The sequence below is a fragment of the Ischnura elegans genome, chromosome X (genome assembly GCF_921293095.1).
Source record: "Ischnura elegans chromosome X, ioIscEleg1.1, whole genome shotgun sequence".
NCBI lineage: Eukaryota > Metazoa > Arthropoda > Insecta > Odonata > Coenagrionidae > Ischnura > Ischnura elegans.
In genome coordinates, this window is record NC_060259.1 from 105,969,687 (window position 1) to 105,989,640 (window position 19,954).

The window sequence follows — 19,954 nt, forward strand, 5'->3', positions numbered from 1 at the left end:
TGGAGCAAATCCTCGACAGCAATGGAAGCTGATATATTAGTCGAAGGGTTCGAACAGCAGCGTTACGAAGAAATTGTTTGAAGTACTGCCCTACGGTATCAACTGCCCAGTAGTTAGAGTGCATAAATCATTTATTGTGCAACTACTGCAACAGGCTGAGGGAAATCGCAAAGAAATCAATCATTTTACGCGAAGGGTCGCTTTGCGTCAGAAAAGGGAGACAATATCCCACAGAAAGGAACACCTTTTCGTTCTTCGGCCGACACTAATTTGAGCAAAGCTGATCATTTGAATCCACACCCCCTTGATAGTATTGTAAAATGATATAATGTCAGGAAGCATTTTGTTACCACTTGAGGCAGTAATACTTGCGTCATGGATAATGGTAGAAATAAGTACTTCATGGATTTTATTGAAACGTAGGTATAACAATGCGGAAGTGTCGGGAGTAGAGCCAAAAAGGGAAGGAAGGATTTAAGACAAGGGCGTACCCAGGGTCATAACTAGGGGGGCAAGCCATGGTCTAGACTCCTAGAGGGGAGCGCTAGCCAAGTTGTGACATTTTAGCATGGAAAAGGTGAATGAAACAAATATTTTAAGAAAATTATAGCAGCGCTTTTTTCGTTTATGATATTATTTCCTAGAAAAAATATTTTTATTTTAATTACATATCGTATGCTAATGCATATAACTTTCCATGGGTTTAAAGAAAAGTTGAATACTTCCGTTTTAATTCAGTACTGATTTTTCTAAAAGACATTTGCGATTTTTGCTTCTGGAGGGGGGGCAGCTGTCCCCCCTGTCCCTCGTCCATGATGTAAGGTTCTATTTTTTATTGGGGGAAATTCAGGAGGAACGTCTGCTTTATTCTTACTCATCGTCATTACTATAGCCAATCTTTTTTGAAGAAGTTCTACCGTTAAAGGCATGCTGGTACACCAACTGTCAATGGTAATATTTCTTCCTCTGCATTCAATGTGCTCTGCTAAGCGTTTGACAATTTCATGAGGTGAATTGGATTCTTTGAAAGGGCATCTGACTACGTGACCATATAAATTTCAATTTTTAGGTAAAATTTCCTAGCATCCACTACAGCAATGACTTCAATACCGTATTTCTTTGGCTTTTGGATAGATACTGCGTTAAAGGACATCGGCCTCGAAATGGTATAAGTTGCTCAAGGATCGTGATGTACTCTGATGGTGTATTTGCAAATTCAAATTTGTTGGATATTTTATTAATGAACTCAGTAACTGTGGCTTACTAGTCACTTTTCTTACTTTCTAGTCTAGTGCTGAGGTCTTAAAACTAATGGACCGTAGAAAAAATCTGATAGCTCAGTGTACGGGAAAAAAATTGATAGACTTCTTTGCTCCAAATCTCCCTAATATCAACATGGGAAATTTTATACGCGCCTGAGAGAAAAAGGAGACTAATAAGAGCCAGTTATTCATCTTCACTCAACTGCCTAGTATCACGATCCTTCGCATAATTTCCAGAAACAGAATTAAAGTAGAGATTTGTGATTTTCACAATTATATCTAATAATTCTGCGCAAAAAGAGGCGAAATGCTGATGATTCATTACACACACTTTGCACATGGGTGTATTCCAGGAAGATGAGTCATCGGCGATTTTATCAAGCCAAATGCGAGCGAATGAATTTTAATCGTGTTCACGATGGATCGGAAGGGAGAATAAATTGTAACACTTTCGGTCGCATCGGGTCAAAACGTCGGTTGCAGCAAAACTAGGGAACACTTTGAATATTAAACGTTACTTCAGTCAGAATTAGAAGAAATTAGAGACCAGAAAAACTCTAGTTCGAACGGCATCATTCTGTTAAAAAAACATCGAAGAAAAAGTCAACATGACCCGATGCGATATATTCAGAGTTATTGGCTTTATTAAAGCTGTATGTGATGTCTGATGCAATATGCAATTTATGATGTTCTTACCATATAAATCAATAAATATTCAAGATGATTGAAAATCAATTTTCGTTCATTCATTATTTGTCATATTTCTCATTAGTGTTCTCCTTGTAGCGCTATGATTACCGAATAAACATGTTTCGGAAAGTAAATGTATTGAATACACGTTTTCAAATGTACGTGGGTGATTACTATTTCATTCATACTGAGGAATAACGTAAAAATGTAAAGTTGTACGTTAAAAAAAAGTTTCACGAAGTACGCGCATTTCGGTTAGCGTAATTGACTTTTACCATGCTTTGAATAGCACTTAACAATTTTGTGATGTGAACGTTGACTAGCTCTCCCCTTCGAGGAGAGTCGAATAAGGAGAGAACATAGCAAGTAATCGCCTTTCTTCATAGAAGCCGGCCGTACTTCCCAGCCTCGTCGAGAGCGTGCGTATTTGGATTCTTCCAAGAAACGTCAACCGAGTGGCTGAGATGGGACTATTGCCACCAGAGAGCAAAGATCAACCTCCGAATCCTGTCCACTCTCAATATCGCCCCTCCGCAGTGAAATTTGATACAGCGTCGGGTGTTTTTTTCGGTCGGAGCGAAGCTCGACCCCTCGTCCTTTCCTTTTTTTTTCCTTCGTTCAGCGACTACTCCCCTCCACCCAAGGAGGCTTCCCATTCCACTGGCCGTAGCGGCTGACTTCGCGACTAAAATCCGGCGACGGTTGAATTTGGATTTTTGAATCAGGATAGAACACCCTTAAGAAGGTTTATAATGCAAATAACGCTTATTATACTATCGATTTGCTTAATAAACCAGCGAGAATAGTTTATTAAAGCACAGGTAATGCTGGATGTCTTCTACTGTCCAATTAAAGAAAAATTCACAGTTAATTAGCTAAGAAAATGTGATTCTTAAATATTTCATATGCAAGTACAGTAGAACCTCGGTTATACGACCCTCAGTTATGCGATGACCTCACTTATACGCCGATTTTTTTTGGTCAGGTGAATAACCCCATATGAACCCATGTATTTCCAACCTCAGTTATGAAACTTTTCACTTATACGACAAACTCGGTTACGAAACGTATTTTCCCAGTCCAATGAGATGAAATACCTCACTTATACGACTTTTCAGATAACTGCTCTACGAGAAGATTGCGGTACGCGCGCCGATTTTAGTCACAGGAGCAGGGGTAGTATGTGCTCATCACATAGATATGTTAATGAAGAATACTAAGTTTTAATAATGAGCGATGCTGTTTATTAGATATTAATTTTAACTGCAGTAGATGATCGTTAATTCGGAATATCTATCTCTAACGGAAGATTGTCTAGAATTTTCCAAGGTTATGTTTTCCGTCGCCCCAGCGAAATAACACCTAAATGAGCCGTTAAAAATCCTCCCGTACCAAAAATTTGGCTTCCAAGGTCATCCAAAAGAGATTATCGTATTTGCAGTATAGATGCAAGTCGATGGTGATTCAACACTATGGTAAAAACAGCATGCATGGTCTCATTCCGCGGGCTAATCCCGCATCCGCGGGACGAATTGAGCCGGGGGAAAGTTGCTTACGCGGCGCGCCGATCAAAATTGACCTAACTTGTATCTCAGTGGGTTTAAATCAAACAAAGTTGGACCTTGAGTAGCTATTAGCTTGAGTCTGCCTGCTGGCAAGCGTTTATTTTTTAACTGAACGAGAGTTAGTACGAATGTCCTCTGAGAATAACTCGCGTCGTCAATCGTAACGTAATCATTAAAGTCAAATTCAAAACACGAAAGATAAGGCAGTTCCTTTCGACTCTGGAATGACTTATAGCCATTATACCGAAGTACAAAAACAGTCTGGTGTTGTGATCAGATATGGGGAGCAAAATATTACGTGAAGATGAGTCACACGGCTTGTGAGTCGAAGTTCCCGGTGCTGAATTCGCGTAAGAATGCCGACAGAGAAGCTATACCCGGTAGATTCAATCTACTATTGCTAAAATTTCACGGAAAAATTCTTTTTTAGTGCGTAAACATTTTTGAGAGGGGAGATTTTTTCGAGCTCTTAATATATTTTTGTTCAATCATCACTGACGGCAGTTGTGCGGTTATTTCAAATGCTCACTTAAAAAAAGTGATCTAAGCACCGGAAAAGTCTTACAATTAGTCACGGAATATCCCGGATACCAGTGGCGCAACTAGGAATATGCTTTGGGGGTGATGGTAGTACCTGAGGGGCGCCCCCCCCTCCCCCCCGAGGCATCGGGGATTCCCGGAAAATTTAAAAAAAGAGCATGCCTGTAAATGTTTTACATCATGTTGGCTCCTAAAATTTAACTTTGAGTAGATGCAGTTGTTGTTTGTCAAAGCTAGACTTTTGTTTTAAATTTTTATTTTTTCAATTCTCTACGGCTTTGGAGGGGGATCTATCCCCTCATCGACCCACCATAATTACGCCACTGCCGGGTGCTCCATATTATCTATGGCATGGTATTTAGAGGAAAGAAACCGACAGCTGGGGTCATTTTCGACATGAGGTAAGGGAGGGAGTATAGAAACCCTGTGTTGGAATTAGCCAGCTTGTAACAATAGGCTTAACCAGGGCTTAATGTTCCATCTGCCGGACATGGTGTTGCACTGGAAGTTCCGTCCACACTACTTTCAAGCAGGGATACAGCCATCTCTGAAAACTTTCTGCCTCGGCCATGACATGAACCCTGGTCCATAGGGTGGGAAGCCTTCGTGATACATTAGTGAAATTTTGCTCCCTAGTTATGGGGTTAATTTGGATGACTTTCCTTAGGTATTTCATTTCTTTAATCTACAATCATGGGTTTGCCTATAGGTGGTGAAATGATTTTCCTGAAACTGCTTTTAATGAGTCAACTTTTTAAAAAAATTGGCTTCTCTGTGAACATTTAGTGTCATCATTCCGAAATCTCTCCAGTATGATAGCCTTGCAGATCAGTACCAGAAATGCTAATAATAATAATAATAATTTATTAATTTGCTAGACGACAAGTATTGTACATACATTGTATATGGCACGTCATGAATACAAAATCAAGTTATATACAAAATGGCAGTTTAAATACAAAGGCAGTTACAAAGATAAATATTCATCAACTGAGTAGAAACAATTGGATAATAAAAAGTTTTTACACTTCGTTTTGAAGGTCGACAAACTCATGGGAGCTTTTAGGTTCTTCGGAAGCTTGTTATAAAGCCTTAGAGTCATTGTTTTAAAGCCACAGATAGCTTTCTTAGTACGTACAAATGGGATATGCAAGTCTCCCTGCTGCCTAGTACCCTGGTTATGAATATCCGAGTTTAGCGCAAAGTCCTTAAAGTTTGACTTGGCATATAATAAAACAGAAAGTATGTAGACACAGGGAATGGGTAGCACGCGGAGACATTTAAACAAAGGGCGACATGGGGTTCTACATGGTTTGTTTGCAATCAAACGTATAGCTCTTTTTTGGATTTTAAAAATGGTCACTGCATGGGGTGAAGAGCCCCAGTGTAGAATGGTGTATAGTAAATGGGGGTAGAATTCCCCATAGTAAATAATTAGAAGAACATCAATGGATACAGTGGATCTAATTGATCTGATTAGGAAACACTTAGAGCTAAGATGACCAGCTAGATTAGAGACAAGTTTATCCCAGGAAAGATGCGCATCGATATTCATTCCCAGAAACATGGTGTCGTCAACCTGTGGAATACATGTTCCATTTAGGTCAACATTAAGCAAACTAGGGGTTTTGTTGAAATTAGAGAAGTAAATAAGTTGGGATTTTGTGACATTGAGATGCTACCATTGAGGGCTACCAGAGATGCTAATGCTACCAGGAATGTAGAATTATATTTCTCTTAAAGTAACACATCATTTGTGGTGTTGCTTGTGTGAAAATAAGATTATTAGGCTTCAATTTCTTGCCTCCAAATGAGTAATTGCATCCTGGAAACACACCGGCCCCCATAGGAAAGGATTTCATGCTGAATACCGAAAAACCTCACATATGAAACTTCCTCACTTATGAAACTTTTTTTGGTTTTCCGCTGAAAGTTTCATAAGTGAGGTTCTACTGTATGTACTTTTCAAATCGTATCTCCTCATCCGGAGAATTTGTCTAATTTACTCTGCTGCATTCTCGTCTTCCTTGTTACACGAACAAAGTCGGCACAGTCAATGACTGCATTGGGCTAAATGTGTTGCCTTTTTCATATAGAAGAGTTGCAACCCCTCAATGAACCTCCTTGGATCCTGAGATGTCACTTGGCTACACTGAGGTGTGATTTCATCTCCATCACAATCCTCACTTTGTTGCCTGTATAATGTCGTTTCAACAGTATCATCTTCACAGTTTTCTTTGGTGCCATAGCAGTTCGAATTGCATTCGATATTATAGAACTCTATGTGACTTCTCACTTGTTGCAGTTTTGAGTTCAATTCACTTTCAGGTTCTGCTGGAATGTTTGAAACCTCAATGAAAACAACAATTTGGAATTGTGCTGCAGGTGAAACTTTGCCAGCATTCAACCAGAATCATTATCGCCTGCAGAATGTTCACCTTTGAGCTTGCTTCGTTGGCAGTGGATGACGATGTTAGAAGATTATCTTCTATAGATTCTAGAGTATAGTCTACTACCATATAAGCGTGTGTAAGAGGCATACCTTTTTTCCTAGAAATTGCAGCCGAAAATGGAGGTGTCTCTCTACACATACTTCTTATCTTCCCCCTCCCCTTCACCAGTCGCAAGTCCTAGGGGAACTGAGTGGCCTTGGTTTTCAGCATGAGTCAGTCATCTGAAACCCTAGGTCAAAAACAAGCGGCAGAAAGGGGAGTTGCTCCATTAGTGACGTATTTTAAAAATGCTCCTGTTTGCTACTCTTACCTGTAAGCCTCACGCCATCACGTCGGTATATCAGAGGTGAACATGGAAAAGATCTCGCAGAGTTTTTCGCTCCAGAGGGCGCACTAAATTTACCGCCACAAGTGGGTATCCCACGGAATTTATACTGCAGATAGTAATCGTATATCAAACGTAGAGAAATGCGTAGATTTGAAGGAGAATACCTGGTTAATATTCAACATCTGTCTTGCCGAGTATTTTCCATTTCTCTCAGGACCTGATTTTTCAAAAATCATCTTCAGAAGCTATTATGAGGATTATTACAAATGAAAATTATATTGTTGTCAAAACCTGTGGTTTTAAAAATTCGAATGAGTGTGTTCATAGTTGGACTAAATGGTAGAAAGAAGAAATCAGAAATAGGATATATATATATAGTATAGGAATAGGATAAGCATCGTAGAGCAATGGCGTATGGGGAGAGAGGATCAGAACTCTTTCTACTCCCTCTTATGGGACGTTGCTTTCACAAAAGCATTGATTTAAAATTTCGTATTCAGATTCAATTTCTTCGACGAACTTGGATCCTGAGTATAAGGTGAAGGGCATTATCCATGGATATTTGTATCTGAGGAATCTGATCTGGCCATCCCTAGTAAGCATCATAAGGTTAAGAATACAAGTGAATACCTGAATATCTCCAAGTGCCATACATATCGTGTAAATTTAGCTGAAAAAATTCCGCATAAATTTTTAGTATTTAAAGAGGAAATTTTGATAACTGTCGAAAGTCCAGGCATACGTCTGCAACACCGTGTGATAGGATAAAAAAATGCAGCAAAATTTTTTTCTTTAGCTTCGATGCTCAAAATATGGGTGGGTCTCTCACATGTGTGCAGCTCTTACAAGAGCTTATTATAGGAGGTAATTACCCATGGTAAAGTTATCAAATTTCTAATGATCCCTATACCCATTGGTTACACCAAGGCTGTTGCGTTTGGGGGCAGAAATTCCACCTGAATATTTTTTAACACGCTTAACCAATTAGGATGCGTCATACAATTATTTAGTACAAGAAGAACCTTTCTCGATTTTCGTGCTAATTTCTTATCCCAACTGGTAATTGTATAAAGAGGCCCGTAGTCATCCATGCATTGCTATTGATGTGGTACTACACTGATTAATAGGGTGGTTTCCTATTATTTTTTTATTGCCTAAATCGAAAGATTATTACTCCTGGAGTACGTATTTCACGCTTTTAGATTTTTAAATGACGATATCTATTTTTCGCGATTAAATGAAAAGTGAAAAATTTCAAGCACGCGAAAACGCGACGCGTAAGTAGGAATGATGGGAAAAAGTCCGTGCGACGCATTTCTGGTCCCCCCTCCCGCCTTGTGAGGTGACCTTGATCAAGGCTCTTAGCGCTGATAGGACGCAGGATGCTAGCGGGTAGCTGAGTACCTTGCTGGCTGGTAGCACTTGGCTTAAAAAAGGTTTATTAATACCTTATCAAACGAAGAAAACTTTCCGACCTTAGGCAGTTTTAATAGGTGATTATTAAGACATGTTTCCCTGAGCTCTGTGCCTCATGCATGCATTGGTAACCTCAGACGATGTATAACTCCTATCCTCTCGTGTAGAAACTAGGTCCCTGTGACGTCACGTGGAGTGGAATCGCATGGGCGCCAATCTGGCCTTTTTCAAATGAGGATAAAATTTGACCCTTGCCATTCGTCTAAACCGGTATTTCAAAAACCAAATAATTTGTGTATTAAGAATACACTAATGGTGGGTAACGAATCGCAATCAATGCCTTTCGTTTTCTTTGATGAAGGAAACTACCGTATTGCTTATTCTTAACCCTTTAATGCATCAAGGCTTAGCACTTCTCCCAAGTTTCAGAAGAGTTTTTTTATCAGTTCCCGAAACATTTGAACAATATAAAACAGTGATGTGATCCATCATTTTTTTGGAGCCTACACAACTGTAACAAAGAGAGCCACTTGGTGTTGCTGGGTAATACATTCCCGTGTCATTGGTGTTGTAAATGTCATCAGCATAAAATTTCTGGAGTAACCTGGGCAGTTTGTTCAATGTTCACTCCTCTGCATTCACAACATCTTCCAATGGCGATAGCTCAGTTGAATAGTGGAAAGGGGTAGAGGGTATAGATCGTGAGTGAGTTGAATTTTGTGCAAGGTCTCGCAAACAAAAAGCTCTCAATAAGCAACATTGTTCATCTCAACCAGTCTCCTCTTACCCACATCAGCCAGAAATCCATAGAAATTGGCCCATAACTGCTCGTAAACCCTCACCATGGGTGTTGCTACTTCTTCCTCATCATTCCAGGTTCATTCTATCACCTATAGCCCAACTACCGCCACTGGAGTCCTCTCCTCTTAAAAAGAACACTATGTTGAATGAAGTCTCATGGTCAGAAAATGGAATCCTAATTGTCTGACAGATAGTTTAACATCATGAGCTTCAATAATAAGGCAAGAATAGGTACCCTGGTGAAAAACAAATGAAATTAAAGGAGGAGAATATTAAAAAACAGTATTCTGATAAGAAAAAAATTTAAATATTGTCGTGAGTATAGAGTCAATGTCGCCGACTCATGACCCAGTAAAGCATCATGCTGTCCTGGTGAAGTGGAGGAAACTCTAGGATATCCTTCTATTTGGTTCTGTTCTTCAAAATCCACCCCAATTAAGTGGCTGCCCCTGGTAACTGGTGGATCCACCAGTTACCAGGTAACTGGTGGATCCACCAGTTACCAGGTCGACCCATTTACCGGAATCTACTATACTACCATTGGGTCTGTAACTGTCGTGCAATTTTTGATACCTGTCATTTGGCCACTAACTTCATCATTCTTATGAAAATAATGTACAGTTTGTAGGCACAGGTACAGTTTGATAGTTTATTGGGAATAATTCCCCTGGTTACGTGTTTGGATCTTCCATAAGTCCTTTTTTATTGCTAAATCTTGAGCGTTGCAGAACAAAATAATTAACAGCATTGAATTGGCTCATCATCTTCCTTTTACTCCACTTTCCAGATACCCTAGCAAGATTATCTTGCTTCTTTTTCCTACTTGTAAAATGAGAAAAGTAAGAATTAAGCCTTTGGAGAAGAGCTTAATTGCTATTGGTATAATTATCTGATGAAGAAGTCTGAGAAGGAAAAATATTTGCTGCTGAAACTACTTCATCAGATAATGGTACCCATACCGCTGTACATATCTTGCTATTGGTTTTAATTGTAGAAATTGGAAGTAAGTAATCAACTCAGTTTAAATATAGAATATGCTGCTTGGTTTTGTTTTTGAGAAGATGATACATATATATTTCTGTAAATCTTTTAGTTACACGTCTACAAGTTGTTTTAATTTCATTCCTTTTTGCTTATGGTAGGCTGGTATTTGTGAAAAACAAGGGTCAGGAATGTTTTTTAATAATGGAACTGCCTTCATCCCTTATTTATATTTTGCCATTCAGTTTCCAACAGTACTAAGTTAATGAAAATATTTTGAAACTTTTAAATTAGGTAATGTTTGGAAAATATTAGAGTTTAAGCCTCTATGTTGAAAAAACATTTTCTTATTGGAAGCTTTGTCGGTTTGCATATCAATCCAAAGAGAATTTCAAATTCTGGATAATGATACATTTTCCAGCTCTCTTGCTGAATAAGGACAGTTCCTAGAGTCATTTCAAAAAGTGTTATTTATGTTTTTCACAATTTCTTGTATGTATATTTCACATAGTCATATTTCAGAAACCGCTTTAGATGACAAATGAAAATTTGTTACTTTTGTTACTCTCAACACCCAATACATGTAAGGTTACTAAATTTTAGCAAAATCTAAAATGACTCTTATCCAAAAAATGTCCACTTTTTCTCTCTGATAAACATTGTTGGTGAATATGTAAAGGAAGAAAGAACTAGACTGTTGTAGTAGGTGTGCAGGTTGCATTACCTTGTGGTGTTTTTGCTGATCAGCAGGGCTCAAGTTACCATAGAATATATCTGTGGTAATGTCTTTGACTTGTCTGTCCTTATTAATGCTGACTCCTCAGCTCAACTAATCAATTTTGCTGGAAAATCACTGGTGGAAGACCCTTGCTATTAAGGGGACCCTTCCTAGCTTGGTTAAAAATGGTAGGCTGGCCTGATTTGAGACTTCGGACCATTTGAAGTGATGCCTCATCTTTTTAAATCGAATCAACTTTAAATCCATCTCCTTGCAACTCTATTCATTGTTAAAAAGTGATACATACATACTAGCATTTCTCTCCGAGGTCACGATATAAAAATTTGGTCTTCTAAGGATTTGTGTAAAATTTAGTTCTTTTTTATTAATCTTTACCCTTTATCATGATTCGAAGGAGTAAAACTAGCTATAAAATAATTTTATCATTAATATGAAGCATTGAGATTGTTATATATTGTGGCAGGCATGTAAAAAAATTGTGTCATGCCAAGGTTTGCATGCTCTTGTATTCCCTCAATCATCAGGCATCTGTCAAACACATGCCTCCAGTACGTTTGAACTTCAGGGCACCCCATGCCATGTACTTTGCACCATTCAAGCTGTTGAGTAATGAGCCAGTTTATGTTGAGATTGAGTGTGCACATTCTAGAGAATGAAAATCCCCTCCTCTAAACTATCTTTAGGTTCCTTGGACTGCTTGAATGGCTTTGCATTAGTGTCTTTGAAATGTTTGGTTTGGGTCAGTTTATTCTTAAGAAGTCATGTCAATCCTGCTCGACTTATTATTTTGTGATATAATAATTGTTCTCCAAAACTCAAAGCAAAAATGAAAACTAAGCTTTATTATCATCTTGAAATTTTCAGGGCATATAGACTGGACCCATGTTAGAATTTACATGTATCTTAGTGATGAAAATTTTACCTTAGTATTTTCATGGAGGGAAATATAATTCAGATACAGTTACATTATGAAAAGGGTGGTTGACTTGGAAATGTTGTGGAAAATTTAGCCTTGCCAATGAGGTCAGAAATTATCATTGCATTTTGTTATCAATAGGGTAGTTTCCTTCATCAAAGAAAATGAAAGGCATTGATTGTGATTCTTTTACCCACCATTAGTGTATTCATAATATATTCAGATTATTTGGTTTTAGAAATCCCAGTTTTGATGAATGTTAATACAAAGTCAATTTTAACCTCATTTGAAAAAGGCCAGATTGGCGCCCATGCAATGCCACTCCACGTGAGGTCACAGGGACCTAGTTTCTATACGAGTAGATAGGAGTTTTACATCGTCTGAGATTACCAATGCATGCATGAGGCACAGAGCTCAGGGAAACATCTATTAATAATCCTTATTTAAGCCGAGCGCTACCTGCTAGCTGGGTACTCTGCTATCTGCTAGCAGCCTGCATCATAGTGGCACTCGTAGCCCTGTGCCAACGTGGCCTCAGACAGTGGCAGCCGGAACCAGATTGACGTCACACAGGGTTTTCCCAGCATTCATACTTAGCTGTCGTTTTTTCGTGTGCTTGAAAATTTTCACTTTTGATTTAGTCGCGAAAAATAGATATCGTCATTTAAAAATCTAAAAGCGTGAAATACGTACTCCAGGAGTATTAATCTTTCAATTTAGGCATTAAAAAATAATGGAAACACACTAGTATTATGAAGCAATCCACGTTTATAAAATTTTTTCTTTCCATAAAATGTTGGACAGTACATAATCATAATAATTGTGAAAAAAATTGTTATGTCTCTGTTAATAGATGTCATGATTTTCAAATGAGCTATAAGCTTTAGCGAAAATGTCTCCCTTGTGAAAGGATCAAGCATATTTTGCCAGATCTTAAGTTTGGAGTGCAGGACATGAGCTGTGCAGGCTGCTGTTGCACTTTAGGATAGTGATGAAGTTCTCAAAGTAATCATAGTGGTCAACAGCAAACAGAGAATGAGTTGTGATCGCAGAGGCACTTGAATTTTTTCGGGAAATGGGCACCAGTTTTCTTCTGAAGGGGGTGGGGTAGAGGGGTTGGTACTCTCGAGGTGAGACCATATCTCCCGCTTGTTTCTGGGTGTTTTCAAATAAACTGTGCTGCTAATTGAAATCCTCCCACTTTATCAAAAGTTTTCTTAGGCTCCCTTGTTGAAGAGCCCCGAATTGAGCTCACTGGATGTGGAGATGGGCTCCTTTTGTTACTAAATTGAGGACAGTTTTTGGTAATTCTTTTGTCATTTATGTGAAGAAAATGTTATGAAGCTCTTATTATGCAAACCTAGATTAATGAATAGGAGAGCTGCTATTTGTAGGTTCCAAAAGAATGTGATCGTATTCAAACTCTTACAACCATACCAACAAGGAGAAAATATGTTCCACATATGTATGAATGATTCAGAGCTTCAAGAAAACATGCAGCCCTATCCACTTTTTTCTTTATACCTCCAATCCTCATGGAAATCATGACTGTGCAATCAGTTATTATCCCTGATGAATAGGTGTTTTTCTCTCTAGCCACGATGTAGTTTCTGCCATAACACCATTGTATTGTCTTCTGGTTAGAATACAAATTGCATGCTAAAGAGTAAGAAGTTATTTCCTTGAAGATTATGCTCCGTTAACCTCACCCTGCCATGAAGCCAGCAGTGCATGGACAGGGTAAGCTAGGGGGAAGCCATCTACCCCCCCCCCCCCCAAAACACAATCTCACATAAACAGGGAGTGAATGGAGCTCTTGATCCCTTAAACCTCTTAAAACTCAGCAGCCCTAAGGTAAGAGATTCATCAAGTCTGTTTTCTAACTCTGTCATTACAATGCTTTCATTTAAGATCGATTTGTAATGTGCGTCATAATATTAATATTTCCACGAAGAAGTTAATATAGCAGAAATATGAACCAAATTGTCCTCCAAAGGATGCTAGTTTCTTCAAATTATGATGTCAACGAGTTTGCGTCGAAAGAATGATATGTATTAAAACATCATGGTAATGAGTTGAATAAATTGCATTCATATGGATGGCTCAGTTACTAAGGTGATATAGCGATTTCATTTATATAATTTATGCATGAAATGTTGCTTCTTGAGCACATACTATTTTCAGAGGATGTGTGTTAACATTCATGTGCTCAGCCAAGAAATTAGGGTGAAGCAAATATATATTCACAACTTTTACTACATCCCTGAATTTTTTTCTTTCAATTCTTAAACAGATTTACTATTTTATAATCTATGTCGTAGGCAATATCTTTGGAGGCCTTATTATATTTTTCATGAATAAGTCCCAAGCAGTGATCATTATTTCAACAACATCCAGACAACATTATCAGTGTTAAAAATGACATCCATGCCTTATCCATGATAATCCAATTAACATTGCATGGATACCTGTCAAATATCCATAGGACCCAACAAACGAACAACACAACAAACCAACAGTGGATGCGGAGATTCATATTACAACATCTCTTGGATATCTTTATCATCATAAGTCAACAATCCTATGATTGGTTTGACGCAGCTTTCCATTCCTCTCTCCTATCCGCTAACCTTTTCATATTTATTCTCTTCTACATCCTTTATAACCTGTCCTTTGTAACTCATTTGGGGCTGCCCCTTGCCCTTCATCCCTTCCACCAGTCCTTGTGCGATTGTCTTCATCAGGCCGTCATGTCTCAAAATATGGCCAACTAAGTTGTCCCGTCTTCTGATTAAGGATTTTAGGAGACTTCTCTCTTCTCCCACTCTTCTTAGCACTACCTCATTACTTACATGGTCAATCCATTTTATTTTCATCATTCTTCGGTAGCACCACATTTGGAGTGGTTCCACTCTTGACTTATCTGCTGCTGTCAACGTCCAAGCCTCGCTTCCATAGAGAAACATTCCCCATATGTATCATCTGATAGTTTCTTTGCTTGTATTCTCAGCTGTAATAAGATTCTTTTTTTTTTGTAGAAAGCCCTCTTCACCTGCGCTATTCTACTGACTATTTCTTTCTTGCTTTGTCAATCATTGGTAATTCGGCTTCCCAGTTGAGGAAAGTCTTTCACCTCATCAAGCCTATGCTTTCCTTGTTAAATGTTTTTCTAAGCTTCCTCTCATTTCTGCATACTAATATCTTAGACTTCTTTTTGTTTTTTTTCAGCCGTTAGCTGGCCATTGACCTTTCCATATTTGATAGTCTTCTTCAAATCATTCTCTATCTCAAATACGAGTGCTATGTCGTCAGCAAATCTGAGCATACTAATTTTTTCTCTGTGGATATTGACACCCAAAGCTTTCTCATTGATTTGATTGATGGATTTCTTCATGTAAACATTAAAAATTATGGGGGAAGTGCACACCCTTGTCTCACCCCTTTTCCTATTCTTGCTACTGCTCGGTTGGGTCCACATTTCAACACGGCTACTTGGTTTTTATACTAAGTATGAACAATTCCACCATCATTGTGGAGCAATCCAATTTCTTTCAGAATACTAAGCTTTGAATTCCATTCCATGTTATCAAATGCCTTCTCTAAATTGACAAATGCTATGGAAGTCTGTTTTTCTTCTCCATTCTTTTCTCTATGAGCAGCCTAATGGGACAAAATTGCTTCTCTTGTGCCCTTGCTTTTCCTGAATCCGAATTGTTCTTTATCCAGGAATTCTTCTGCTATTCTATTCTCCTGTAAATGATTCTTGTCAGAATCTTCAACGCATGTGTCGTCAGGCTTATGGTCCTATTGTCTTCGCACTTCTCTGCTCTCTTCTTTTTGGTTATGCTAATGATTATGTTCCACTCAAAGTCACTAGGTAAATCTCCTTTTGAGTATATATTGCAAATAGTTTTATACAGTTAATACCTTCTCTCCTGCATTTTTGATTAGCTCTGCTGGAATGTTGTTTATTCCTGAGGCCTTATTCTTTTGCAAATCTCTTATGGCCGTGTCGAATTCTGATCTTCTCAGATGCTCACTCCCATGTCATCCTTTTCTACTTCACTTTCCTCTTCGATAATTTTTTAGCTCAGTTTGCTGCCATTGTATAATTCCTTAAGGTATGCCTTCCATCTCTCGGCTTTGTCTTTGTTTTCAATTAGAATATTTCCATACTTGTCCATTATGGTATTACATCTTGCGCTATGTTCCTTGAAATAGTTCTTCATTATTCTATAGCCCGCTTCCAATTTCCCTTGTACCAGGTTATTTTGCACGTCATCAAATATGTTCCTCATCCATGCTTCTCTGGCTTTCCTTGCTTTGCGGCAAATCTCATTCTTTATTCCCTTGTAGCAAACTTGTCCTTCCTCAGTATTCCCATTCATATACTTTCTCTGTTCTTCAATGAGGTCTAGGACTTCATTCGTGATCCATGGCTTTTTCTTAACACATTTTCTTCTCCCTAGAGCTTCTCTAGTGGCCTCTTGAAGCCCTTTTTTGGTATTTGTTCAGCTATTCTCCACTGATTTCTTAGTCTGATCTAGTCCTATCTTGCTTTCCACTTCTTCTAAATAGGCCTGTTGATTTTTGGCTCCTTTAGTTTCTCTAATTGCCTTGCATTCTTTGCTAATGTCTTGAATTTCGGAAGGCATTAGATTAGGCACTAGATAACGATCGCTGTCAATACCTACCTTATCTACGAAAAATTGTAGGAATTTCCTACCTCAAAGGAAATTTTTTCCTTTCAGTTGAAACATTAAATCATGGTTTTGCTAGTGGTGGGCCCTGGTCGCTTTCATAGCAACGAGGGTATTCCTTATCCCTCCCTTCCATCCCTATCCTTACCCCGGAGGCGTCGTCGGGCTCCTTATCGCGGTGGTGTCTCAATCCCTTTTCCTTCCCTTCCATTCCCCTCCCTAGGAGCGTGGGCGTATCAGTTGTGGTACTGGATTCCGGCTCCGGAGGTTGTAACCTTCTAAGAATCCCCCTTGGGTTCTCATTGGTGTCGATACCTGCCCCTTTGTAGCTTTTACAGTCATTTATCTGGATCCTAAACCTCTGCTTCACTAAAATAGTCTACTTGAAATCTTCTTTTGTCTCCTGGCATTTTCAATGTATATCTTATTCCCTTATATCTTACTAGTTGGGAATGCTCAATGTATCGTAGTAGAGAAGCAGTAAGTTCAAGGAAATATTTGCTTATGTTAGAATTGTGAGAGAGATGTCATTACAGTTTTCACTAAATTAGCCAAAAACCTTTGAGTACAATGAAGCTGGTGGCTGTTTAATCCTTCAAGAAAATTCTTGATGCTGGTAGATCTTTTTCAGGGAAAGGCCGCTACCATCTGTCCCAGTCATCTCTCTGAAGTAATACTTGTTACTTTGTTAGCAGTATCTGTAAGTAATTTTGGTTTTGCAAGCAGACCTACAAAGTGTCCCGAGTGTGAGTGAGATATGTGAGACTGAAAGAATTTAGAATTTGGGCTTTCAAAGGATTAGGCTGCTTCTTGTCGAAGTGACTCCAGTCGCATGGTTGCATTTTACTGCCAGGCATCTTTGAAATTTCCCCTAGGCAAGCACCCACTCCCACCCCCTTCCTATTTGAGTGCGGGGCCACTCTTCCTTTTCATCTTTCTTTATAGGGTTCAGGATACCTTCCACTTTTTGACTCTTGATGAGTGTGTGTGTTAGGAGCCCACGAAGGGTACGAACGTAACAAAAGAAGGGTACTGTGTGAGAACGGGGATAACTAAGGGCTTACAGTATCTGGGTGACGTCGATATGTAAAAATAAATTATGATGCATTGCAATAAAGGTATGTTTTGTGTTTCACTACTGCTAGGCATTAACAGGTTCATATTATCCACATTAGGTATCTTTACTTTGGTAATTCAATGCCTGTGTAGCATTGCAAGCATTGAGTTATCATAGTGAGTTGGATTACTATTTTTAGACCATTATAAATCATGCTACATTAGCAATCTAAAGAGAGATTGGGGTTACCAATGTTGAGGTGTGGTTTAGAGAGAAGAAATGCGAGTGTGATTTCATGCACCTGATATATGCACTTTATTATGTTGTTACCAGGCCTGTTCTAATGTCAACTTCTAGTCCTAACTTAGTTAAGTTTTAACTTCGAGTGACGTAAAAAAGATGAAGACAGACTTCAGTTATGTTGTCCCTCACATTAATTACTACGTTTGTGCCAAGTTTCTGCGTGATAGCATTTCTTCCGCTCGAAAGTCTACAATGTTTAGGCTAACAAGGAAGGGAAGTAGGTAGCTAGTGAATACAATGCGATCATCTGGTGTTTATTACGTAGTTGCTTCCAGTCGGTCTATGACGGTAGTGAAAGAGGCAGGCAAGCAGAAACAATGTATGTACCTTTAACAGCGTGTTCATGGGAATGATTTTTTTGCCCACGTGTGTTCAATGAAGCGCCAATCATCAAGCGATCCAACCGCGGATAATGTTAACCCCCCTCCAGCCGCCTGTCTTCGTCCTTCCCCCCTCCCCTCTCACATCACCTCATGTCGCTGCTTGCGGTCGTCAGCCAGCAAAATTGCTACATTGTACACGCACCCCGCGAATCCTCGGGATCTACACTCGGAATTGTGTCCCGCGGAGAAGTGACACGTGCCCGGCGCTAAAGATTGCTTCCACGAATTTGAAATTTCCTTGTTTAATATTTCCTACGGCTTAGTATTTATTTCGAATGAGTGATTTTTAACGCGAGGGAAATATTTGTTCTGGTAAAGGTGGAACTTACTCGCGAGATGTTGCGCGAATGCGGTTCCTGCGCGAAAGGAGGTAAGCCAAGTCGTTGTCCTTGAATCATCATTGGAAGTGCAAATTAAGTGAAATATGAAATAAAACAGAAGAATTTTTGCATTTTGTGCATTTAACGAGTTTTTAGCGAGTAGCGTTAATATTGCGCGTTTTAATAATCGATTTTAGTTATCTCGGGCGATTTCACTTTTTTCCGTTTTATCATTAGATTTCTTGTTAGTCCACGTTACAGCTTTGCGCGAATTCGACTTTATATATAGTTATCATTCGTATCTCGTGGTAATGGTAGTTGTCATGAAATTGATCGATGTTTTACCCACCTAGTTCGATTTGATTCAACTCTTCTAAAATGTTTTCATGCACCGATTGTTTGCAAGAAGTGAAGTATTTCGTAGTAAATTTCATTGTGGCAGATGTGTCTTTTCACGGCGCATTTTGTTTAATGTTGCTTTATTTTATTTATTCATTACTCTAGGTCAAATGCTGGGACTTCCTTTCAAAATTGGGCTCATCGCTGGGTTTGCTACATGCTCACTATTGAAGATGATGAATTCAAGCTGAAAGTGTTATCTGCATGTAGAGCTTGCCTGAGAAGTGACATGAACGTTCTCATCTTCTTACTGCCACACATATTTTGTAAGTTCTCAGCCATGTGATTGTAATTACATAGTCCTCAATGTTTCTTACTTGTGAATTGTTTGTGAATTTCCAGAAGTACTTCTGTTGTGCTAACACTCTTTAGAATATACCTACAGACTGTCCCACAGGTCATTGCCATTTTTGACCTCTAGTTTTTGTAATTTCGCATTGAGCAATAGTCATGAACGTTGGTATACTTATGGGGAAAGGTCCTAGGTTTTGTTGAGTATAAGCAAAATTTTACAATTTTGACCTTTGACCTCACAATTTGGGTCCAAACCAAAAATATGAATTCGCCTAATGGAGTTTCAATGTGAAAAATCGAGATAAAAAAGTCTGAATTTCATTGACCAAGACGTCAATTTTTTAGTTTTTGGACGTGAGAAATCCGAAAATATCTTTTTTATATACCAAAATTGAACCATTGATCCAGTAAGGTCACAGTCAAGGTCATAAAGGGTGGCAAAAAGAAAGGCATACTAACAAAGGTGTCGATCCATGGGTTATAAAGGGTGCCTAAGTCATTGATATTGTTTTAATACATGTATAATCCACCAATTGACCTCCAAGGTTAATATGGAGGTCAAAGGTCATATAGGTAAACGTCGGGCCGTCGTGACAATCAACATGTCGAACCATGGGTTTTAATGGGTGCCAAAGTGGGTTTTGGTTTTCAAAGATCCGTATTGTTGCTTTTTGGACCTCTGAAGGTCATAATGGGGGTCAAAGGTCATAGAGTTAAACGTTGGGCCATCATGACAACCAATGTGTCCAACCATAGGTTTTTTAAGTGTGCCGAAGTCAGTTTTGCAGTTCATAGATCCATATTGTT

At 38.8% G+C, this 19,954-nt stretch overlaps 1 protein-coding gene across 1 annotated transcript in view; it reads left to right on the forward strand.

The window, feature by feature from the left end:
• Positions 1–19,954, forward strand: part of LOC124171934 (serine/threonine-protein kinase atr-like) — a 176,967-nt gene that overhangs the window by 77,163 nt on the left and 79,850 nt on the right. The window contains exon 22 of the mRNA XM_046551370.1: positions 18,959–19,119. Within this exon, the coding sequence (XP_046407326.1) occupies positions 18,959–19,119 (161 nt within the window). The remainder of the gene's footprint in view (positions 1–18,958; positions 19,120–19,954) is intronic.